This window comes from Halyomorpha halys, unplaced genomic scaffold, assembly GCF_000696795.3.
Source record: "Halyomorpha halys isolate HHAL.00 unplaced genomic scaffold, Hhal_1.1 Scaffold1154.1, whole genome shotgun sequence".
Taxonomy (NCBI): domain Eukaryota; kingdom Metazoa; phylum Arthropoda; class Insecta; order Hemiptera; family Pentatomidae; genus Halyomorpha; species Halyomorpha halys.
Window position 1 is genome coordinate 162670 of NW_027116117.1, and position 10830 is coordinate 173499.

The 10830-nt window shown below is 35.7% G+C and overlaps 1 protein-coding gene across 1 annotated transcript in view; it reads left to right on the forward strand.

Annotated features, from left to right (window-relative positions):
* Nucleotides 1-10772, forward strand: part of LOC106688549 (uncharacterized) — a 12153-nt gene extending 1381 nt beyond the window's left edge. Inside the window, exons 2-5 of the mRNA XM_014433057.3 lie at nt 406-569; nt 5623-5766; nt 5923-6121; nt 10627-10772. Of these exons, the coding sequence (XP_014288543.3) occupies nt 406-569; nt 5623-5766; nt 5923-6121; nt 10627-10772 (653 nt within the window). The remainder of the gene's footprint in view (nt 1-405; nt 570-5622; nt 5767-5922; nt 6122-10626) is intronic.
* Nucleotides 10773-10830: the final 58 nt, after the last annotated feature.

A 10830-nucleotide genomic window follows, 5' to 3' on the forward strand; every position in this document is an offset into this window, starting at 1 on the left:
TAATTTTAATTATTTCATTCTGTCAAATTATTTAATTTATATTTTCATTTTTATTTGCTGTTATCTTGTTCTTTGTTCTTAGCCCTGATGAAGTCTAGAAATTCTTGCAGAAACGTTGGCACGATTAAATAAGTTATTTCAACTTATTTGTGTTATATTTTGACCCCACCTCCCCCTCCCCTGCCACCTTCTCCTCATAGAAAGAAGGAATAGAATACTTAAAAGGGATTAGAAAATCTTATATTACATAATCTTATATTTCGTTTATATTACATTCTTTCAACTTATGAGAATTTTATTCTAGATTATGTTTAATTTTTCTTTTCAATTTTCTTTCTCACCCCTAGCAAAATAAAACTGATAAAAACTATATTTAATGTCATGAAAAATAATTGTTATTTTTAGGTTGCCTCATTTCTTTTGAAAATAAACCATTCGAAGGAGTTAAAGATGTTATTCAAGAGATAGAAAAGAACAAGAAAGGCTTAATGGTTTTAACGAATAACTGTTTGCATACTGTAGGTGATCTCGGTGATATAGTTCATGGACATTTTCCTTCCATCAATAAGGTAAATAAGACTATTAATGATAGTAAAGTAACTATAAATATATATATAACTAAATGACTTTTTGTTTTTCATTCAGTCATTTAGAAATTTAATACATTTGTAATTTTTTTTTCTCCAAGCGTTTAATTATCTAGGCATATCAATATTTAGTTATATACTACTATTCTGCATATATAATGTATACAGTTATTATATACACAATTAATTTTTCAGGGTTTTATCAATACAATTTAGTAAAAACTTTTCAAAGACTAGTCGAAGTAATTAGGATCTAATTGCTTTATCACAAAGCCTTGAGAGACCATTAACACCATTCGTCAACTTTTGTACATTGAGAGAAAGGATTTTCACAAATGCCTCCAGTATCCAATAAACAACTTAGGCGATAGGTTAACGCCTCTTCCAGTCTTCCTTACCTTTTGGAATACAAAAAGGCGGTGTCTCTTCCAATGTTTCGGAATTGAGCCTTAAAGAATGTTCGGAATTTAAGAGTTCAAGGAAAGCTGAATAGCTGTATAACAAGCTCTCATAGATAAAAGAGGTCAGTGTAAGTGCCATTTCCTCGGCCACCCCCCGATGTTTTTTTTTTTTTTTTTTTGTTTTTTTACGAGGGTCGGTGGAAATCTTCAAAAGACACGGATAGGCCCGTACCTACCCGTGTGTGGGATTTTTACCCACTAAAACCACCGCCCTACACCTGTTCATTCCTCTCCACGGGACCACCGCTAGGTATTACTTCGTGGAGGGAAATGGCTGAGTGCCGCCTCACTTTCTTCGCATGGTTTTCACGTTTCCATGCTAGTAACGTCTTCTAGCCCTCCCTTCCTCTCTCAACCTCTTGAGGACGACTGTGGTGAATCTCTTCACTTCGTTCCAATGATGGTCTGAGAGTAGCATATAGCTCACCACGTTCTCTGGTGTGACGTGTCTTCCACACACTCTCTCCAATTCACTCCTTTCTGCTGCAAAGCGAATGCAAGTGAAAAACACGTGCTCCGCGGTTTCCTCGACAGTCTGACATCCAGGGCATTCTGCGGTGTTGTCCAGTTTGAAGCGGTACTGGTAGGCTCTAAAGTATCCATGCCCGGTCAACAATTGGGTTATGTAAAAATCAACCTCACCATACTGGCGGCCATACCACTTGCCCACATCGGGTATTAACCTGTGAGTCCACCTCCCGGAATCTGCAGCCTCCCAACGCTGCTGCCATTGGTCGATGGTTATTTTTCGCTCTTTTTCTCTGAAAAAGTGCAAGAGTCGTCCATAGTGCCTGCTTCTTTCTTCAAAAAAAAGTTCCACAAGTGCCATTCGGGCTATCACACACACCACTTCGTAGGAAACAGTTCGAAAAGCGCCAACTGTCCTTAAACAAACTGCGGTAAACTGAAACCATCTGTCTCCTGTATGATATGGTAACCATCGCTTCTTTCCAAATCTGGGGTGCATATAACATAATGGAGAGGACAACAGCAGCAAGAAGCCTTCAGCTACTTTCTCTGGGACCTCCGACGTTTGGCATAAGGCGTGACAAAAAGGATGCTACTTTAGCAGATATGGCGCTGATATACTCCGTGTGAAGATTAAAGCGGGGACGTGCATCGATCATAACTCCTAGGTACTTTAAGCAAGACTGGGAACGAATTTCATGCCTACCCACCGTAACAGTGATAGACTCAGTCTGCTTCCTGCTAGTTACTAGGAGAACATCGGTCTTGTGATCTGCAAGTTTTAGGCCTACCGAAGACAGCCAACCTCGGACCGTAGCAACAGCCTGGTTTGCGATGAGGGTAACTTCTTCCAAGTACTTCGCCGCCACTACAACTGCAACGTCATCTGCGAATTCCACAATTGTGGCTCCCTTCGGCAATGTCAATTTAAAGATTGTGTCGTACATGACGGTCCACAGAAGAGGCCCTTATACCGAGCCCTGTGGGACACCACCAGTTACCTCATAACTTCTTTGGCCAATGTCTGAAAAGTAAAACAGATCTCTATCTTTGAGCTAGTCTGTAAGAACTCTCATAAGGCGGTACCAGCCTCCATAGTCCATAGGGCATCTATTATACAGGTCCATCTTGCGTTGTTAAAGGGATTCTTAACATGTCATAAAATCATTCACTTAACATAGTTACAAAAAAAAAAACATAAGTGGAAAATAACAGGGGTATACAATGAAAAGTAAAATATAATAAAAAAAATTAAAGGTTGTAAACTGTAAATGAAAAGGGTGATAGCAACAGAGAACGTTGGCTCAATAAAAATAGGATATTGTATCTTGAGGGCCCCGTATGTTTTGTGACATACTGGAAGATTACTGATTGACCGTGTGTATAGATGAAGGGAATATGGTCCGGGTGCGGTCAAAAAAACTCTAATAGTAAATGATTGTATTATTTTTATTGAGCCAACGTTCTCTGTTGCTATCACCCTTTTCATTTACTGTTTACAACCTTATGCTCCAGTTCAACTCACTCCTAAGGAACCTTCTTGAAACTAATCAGATTGGGTAATCGGGTGCCCCACCTACCTTAACCTCATTTCTTATAATTTTTTAGCCCCCCACTTATACGGACTCCCAAAAATCCATAAACATGGTAACCCTCTTCGCTCCTTCATTTCTAATATCAACGCTCTCTCTTCTAAACTCAGTATATTTCTTCATACTGCCTTTCGAATCCTCAGCCACAATAACTCTTATGATATCCGTAATACCTGCCACCTTAAATAACTATTACAATCCTTCAACATACCTGACAACTTTATCTTAACCTCCTTTGATGCCGAAAGCCTTTTTACTAACATCCCAATTGACAAAGCCCTTCATATCGTTAAGAAGAACTGGACTATAATTTAACCACATACCATGTTGTTCCAATTCCTTAACCTCACCTCATTTCTTTCTGCTTTAGAACTATGCTGTAATTCTGGTTACCTGACTTTTCACGATAAGGTTTACCACCAAATTAGCGGACTTGCGATGGGGAACTGCATTGCTCCAGATATCTCTAATATTGTTATTTATGACCTTCTCGACTCTATAATACCTCTCTTCTCACAAGACACAATTTTCAATAAAAGTACGTGGACGATCTCTTCCTTGTCCTCAATCCTGATAGAATCCCCGAGATCCTATCAGCCTTTAACTCCTACCACCCTCGTCTTCGGTTTACTGTTGAAGATGAAATTGACCATTCCCTCCCTTTTCTTGACCTTCTTATTATCAGAAATTCCGATGGCTCCCTATCCACTAATTGGTATACCAAACCCACTTATTCTGGCAGACTCCTCAACTATTTTTTTCAACACCCTTTTGAACAAATTATTAATGTTACTAAAAACCTTATCCACCGATTCTTTTCTCTTTCTGACCCTCAATACCACCAGACCAACATACAACGTATTAAACAGATCCTATTTAACAACAATCTCCCTCAGAAAATTACTAACAAACTACTCGATTCTTACATTAACCGTGTTACTCCAATCCCTGTCCTCAACTCTTCTTAACCCACTCCACCACTTTTTCAGTACAGGTCCCTTCCGTATATCCCCATTCATCCTTCAAGATCCACTATTCCCACCCTACGTCTGGGCTTGAAGTCCCACGACAAAGTTTCCTATCTTTTTTCCAAATTGAAAGACCCTATTCCTTTCTTACACCGTTCCAATGTGGATTACCGGATACCCTGTTCAACCCCATGCTGCAATTCCTTCTATCTCGGCGAAACTAAGAACTAACTTAAGAACCGCATTTCCCAGCACAAAACTTCCATCAACTCCTGTAAACTTGCATCTAAATTATCAGAACACGCATTACACCTGAATCATAGTTTTAATTTCGACAATCCTTCCATTCTTGCCACTGTCCCCAACCTCACCAAACATCTCATCTTGGAGTCCATTTACATAAATTTAACTGAAAATTCCGTCAATCATAAAGTTGATAAAGACTGCATCTCCCTTACATATCGACACATTTTAAACATAATAAAACCCTCATAATACTTCTTTTCACTTTGTTCTGCATTTCAGAAGCCCACTTTCTTGTCTTTATGCCCACTTTTATATATATATAAAAGATATATTCTTGTTTCTCTAAATTCTCACCTTTTATTTAATTAATTTTATATTTACTATCCTCCCTGTTTCATTTATATTCATGTATCTTATCTTTTAATTTATATTCATGTTTTACCTTTTTAAGTGTACTTACATTAATTACTTTATTATTAATTTTCTATTATGATCTACGCTTCTCTGTATCCCCATCTATTTTGTCTTTCTTAACCACTTACACATATTGTATCCCATTATTTTATACTTTATTTCTCCTTTGTTTTTCTATCTATGTGTTTTTTTTTAATTTTATTTTATTTTTATTATTTTTTATTTGATTTATAATTTTGTAAACATCTCTTCTCCCCCTCTATTATGTATATTACCATTTATTGTTTACCTAATTTAAATATTTTTTTTTACAATGTTTACTTTAAAATTATTTTCGTTATTGTGGCTTGCTAACTGCCATCCCCACTCCTCCCAATACAATCGGCTCCCTCTGACTTTGACTCCCGTCGAAACAGGTATGAATTCTGTCTCATCATTTGATTTTATTCCTTTCTTTTTTCATCTCTTAATTTGTACTTTCTTTAATATTTCTTCTCTTATTTTATCTCTTATCTATCTGTTACTATTACCCTTTTCATTTACTGTTTACAACCTTTAATTTTTCTTATTATATTTTACTTTTCATTGTATACCCCTGTTATTTTTCACGTTTTATCTTTTTTTGTGTAACTATGTCAAGTGTTTGTATCGTTTTTTAGCCCTGCAACATGGGACGAAACGTTGGATCAATAAAAATAGTATAATAATTTACTACTTGAGTACTTTTTTGACCGCACTCGGACCATATTCCATTCATAAATACCCTTGTGTTAATAACAGCTTACAATGTGGTGAAATATTTTTTGCTGTAAATAACAGCTGTGCACCACTTACCTATCCGACCTTCCTATGAACTATTCGAAACATTTTAAAATTTTGTGTTTAGGAAAACGTCAAGAACAGCGGGTATTTTGTAGTGAACTATCTGAAGAAAATTAATTTTGATAAGAAAATATACGCCATCGGAACAGAATGTGGAGTGATTACCGATCTTAAAGATAACTCCTTTGATGTCGTATACGATAAGGAGGCAAGTATCACCATCAATTTTAATACGAATTTATATCCTTACTTCTTACGTCTTACTTGAGTATCAGCTATCCTTCCAGTAACATATCAATGTAATCCAGTCTACAATTTTTGTAACTGAAGATACTTATGACGAAATAAACTTTATTTATTGCAGATAAAATCTATGTCTCTTCCATTTTTGAATAAAATCAAATTTGATAAAGACGTTGAAGCAGTGCTCATCGCCGGGGACCCTAACCTCAACTATTTGAAGATGTTAAATGCAGTAAATTATCTGAAGAATCCTAAAGTATTGTTCCTACAGTCTCATATTCCAACAGTTGTTCGAATCAATGCTAATTTAGATTTACCAGGTGAGTACTAATTATAATTTTTTTAAATAAAAAAAAGATGTTTTACGACATTTTAATAATAAAATCTTTTTTTGTTATATTAAAAATTAATATGGTAAATAATTGAAAAAAATGTTAGAATGGTATAAAAAAAAATAAAAACTATTATTCTTCAGTACTTTTATGTTATTCTCTTCCCTGAACAAGACAACAAAAATTAGATATTTTATAAATTTTACCGATACAACTTAAAAATTATGTACAACATGATATACAACGTTTATTATATTCTTTCTCACCCATTAATTAAAATTAATTTCTAACTTTGAAATGAATGGAACTGATCCACATAGTCCTAATTCAAAACAGAAGAAAGACTGCTCCCGAAAATGTTCAAATAATAGAATCATACCAAGCAACATAATTATTAGGAGGAAAGATGAAAATAGTTTTAAAAATGTATCTCCCTTCTTTATTAATAAATTAATTTCTAACAGTTGGTGATGTCAATAATATTAGGAAACTAAGAGATGGGAATATATCAGTTGAAACTAGTGATTCAAGGCAGTCTGAAACATTATTGGCGATCACGATTTTTGCAGGTCAGTTTAAAGTAGAAGCAAGTCTTCTAAAGGCATGATCCGGTGTTTTGATCTACAGTTTGCTACAATTGAGGAGATAAAAAATGAACTGAAAGATATTGTAACTGATGTCTTTAGAATTAAAATAAAGAGAAATGGAGTTGAAAATTACGCTCACACACATATTATCTTTTGCAAGACCCAAGACTCCGAAATAGAGTGGGATTTTTAACTGTCAAGGTCGATCTCTATATTCCCAACCCTTACCGTTGCTATAATTGTAATGGGTATGCACACCCAACGAAACAGTGAAAAAAAGGAGCAGTGTGTGCCAACTGTGGCTAGGCCTGTCATACAGAAAACTCGATCTGTGAAAAGCCACCTAGTTGTATTAATTATTCTCGAAAGCATAACACCCTGGACCGCAAATGCTCTATTTTTAAATTACAAAAAGGAATAAAAGAAATCCAAACAATTAAAAAGGTCTCTTTCATTGAAGCTAAAAACATTCTAAGGGAGGAAATAAAATTTGAATATATTTTAAAAATCATATATAGAAGCTGAGAAATGTTAAAAAAAAAGGGGGGGAATCCAGGGCCCTGTTTTATAATGAAAGCTAAAATAATGATAGAAACTAGTGTGGTAATAATACTAATACTTATTTTTTCATGATAGGGATGACAAAAGGAGGTTGTGGGCCCTACTCACTTCTCCCTGGGTAGGAGAGAATAAACTACACCAGCATGGCCTCAGGAGGAGAGATTTATTTTAAAGCAATAGCAAGCTGTGTGCACAGTTATGTAAATGTTTGACATATGCAGCAATGAGTTGTACCAACTGCTGCGAACACCCGTATTGCCTAATAGGCAGGGTAGGGTGATAAATAAATAAGATAGGGATGACAATTAGTGATATTACAGGAATTAAAAAACACTAAAGTACAAGTTACCATAGTACAAGTCTGTGTAATTGAATCAAGATAAATCTACAAGACTCATAGTATTAGTTTGTACTTCATTATGAAACAGAGCCCAGGTTGACTTTACTCTCGCTATCCCCCCTAATATAAAATTCGCACTTAAAACCGGAATTCCGGCCGCGAGCTTGCGTTCAAAATCAGTTGAAACGAAAGACGACACTTTAATGCTTCCGACCCTACATTTCCTCTAATTTATCCTGTCCCCAAAACATCTTCTAAACCCTCAAACCTTCCACCACTTTCACCACTCACCACCTCATCACTCCAATCCACCTCCACCACCACCTCTTCATCCCTCCCATCTCGCTTCCATTCAACTTTTCAACCTCATCCTCCGTATCCATCCCCTCATCTCACACAACCTCTTCGCCTCTCCAAGCTACCTCTTCTCCTATTCTCACCCCAAGATCTATCACCCCAGTGCCACTTTCACTCCATCAGAACAACCACCCACTTTTGGCCGTGGAGAGGTGAAATTCATCTTTCACCACAAGAGAACATTACCATAAAAGATTTTGAAATTTATCGAAAGGATTACATGACCTCTAAATCACAGCTGTCTTGGAGTTCTAATTCCCGTTCATAACTCCTTCTATTCCGAATAAATCCAAATTAACTCTCACCTTCAAGTTGTAGCAGTCATAACATCTACCTCCTAGAAGATCGGTCAATAGCATGTCAACATCTGATAGACATATATAACCAACTGTCTCACCCAGTTCTATACATAGGCGATCTTAATGGGCATGGCCACTTATGGGGATCGCAAGACTCATACTTATGAGGCAGATTAATAGAAAATTTGATTGGCCTGTCAGATCTACTTCTGAATTCCGGGGATTTCACCATTCTTAGTTCTAGTTATGGAACGTTTTCCGCCATAGACCATAGACTCTTTGTTGCTCCAGACTCTATACTGCTATAGAAGGGAATGTCCTGCCGGAAGTGACCATTTTCCAATCTTTATAAAACTTTCTAATATAAATCAGTCATTTCAAACGAAACCCAGGTGGATATTAGATAGGGCTGATTGGTCTCTCTTTTCTTCTTTAGCTTCTCCACTTACATTCCTCCAAACGAAATGAGTATTCAAGACGGATGCAAAACAATTAAAAACACGACCATACAAACAGCTAACGCATCAATACCAATGTTTAAAGGAATGCAAAAAAGACCTTTTGTTCAATTTTTGATAACTCAAAATTTGATAGAGTATAATAAACACTGGGACATATGCAGACAAACATTCAATCAATGTAATCCGGGATTACTGATCATCGGCATTACTGATCCGGGAGGAAATTTTCAGGTTCTATAACAGCGTCAACAACATCAGCCGATACGTGAAATAAATAAAGTTCGTAGGAATCGTAAAAAAAATTGTCGTAACCCCATTATACAAAATTAGTCAATGGACAATTATTGGACAATTCAGAATCTATTTCTAATGAATCCACAAATATTTTATCCAACACTTATAATCCTGTAAATCGTGATAACAATGCTAATTCGGCAGATATTGAATTTCAGAATAACAGTAAAAATAAGTAGGCGTTTAACTAACAACGAAGAAAAAAGCTATTGGTGTATATGCAGCTATCCTTCAAAAATTAACGTCAGTGGGAATCAGTGGACATATGTAACGCTTTATAAAACAATTTCTCACTAATCGTCATTTTAAGGTTCAGGTTGGCTGTGATCTATCACTCAATGGTGTCCCTCAGGGTTGTGTCCTATCCCACAAACTGTTGAAAATGAGATTAGGGTGAGTTCAAACAGTCCAAGTTCTTTCACCAAAAATAATGTCGAGGGATATGGTTTCTTCTCACCTCATGCAGATGGTATACTCCAGGAATAAAAAGGGATGTAGACAGTTCTATAAATATTTATAATGGGCTGATTTAGCAACCAAACTGGGTCTTTGTAGCAAATCTAGTAATGACCCAATGGTTTCCATGATACAGTTTCTCAAAAGATCCATACTTCCAAAACCAATACCTTCCAATGAAAACATATACAACGTTTTGAATAAAAATCTGTACCATTACAACCCATGGAGGGTGAGGGGTTCAGTACTTTAGGGGTAGGTATTCATGATCTCTAGTTTAACATGTTAAAGCGTGTTAAATGGAAAAACTCATGTTAAATAGAGAAACATGCTCTTCTTTAACTATGTTAAAACGATGTAACATGTAACATAGTTAAAAGGTCTATTAAATGGAAAATGACGTCACGCAACAGACCAGCTGAGCTCGTCACCATTTTATTTGTAGTCGTGTTAGGTTACTTGCTTGTAGTATGTGTTTTAATTGAATTATTATTCTTTTGGATGCTTTTATAACTAATAAAGCAATGGGTGACAATAATTATAATTTAATGACAGTTGTCAATCAGCTCATCTTGATTCTCTTACTCACAAGTTAGAAGATGAACAAGACACTCAATAGGCAAACTTTTACACAACTTCCACTTTTCACTCAATTCAGGCATGTTGTAATAAATTACTTTAGTGAAAAATTCTAAGTAAACAATAATACCAAGTTTTGGAAGGAAAGGTTATAAAACAAGTTGCTCAGAAAATCCACTAGGAGCTCTTATTCATTTATCATTTAACATGACTTTATATAGGGCTGCTCACAATCCTATACCTAAAGTATTTAACATGGTAAATCATTTTACATTTAACACAACATCATGAGTATTTCTTTTGTAAGGAAGTACTGTTACTAGATCATCGGTTGTGCAAGGAGGTGATTTGAATTTGAATTGAAACATAGAAAGAAAAAAAAATAACAAACATGAAATACATTGAGATGTATCAATGAAGCTATTTGATCTGAAAGCACCACATATTTTCTTAAATTATAAGATTGTGTTTGAACCTAATCAAAAAATGGCTTCTTATTATTTTCATAATGACCTGGATAGCCTATTATATACACCTTAATATTATCTATTCATTCTAGTGGCTGGTGCTACAGTTGAATATGTGAAAGCTGCTTCAGGGAGAAAGGAAACAATTTGTGTAGGAAAAGGCGGCGAATACTTCACCGAGTATATGAAGTCCCTAGGATTAGATCATCAAAGGACTCTGTTCGTTGGCGATGAGTGAGTAAATTTATACATTAAAAAAATATCGTAAAAATTATTTAAAGAAATGAAAAAAAAAT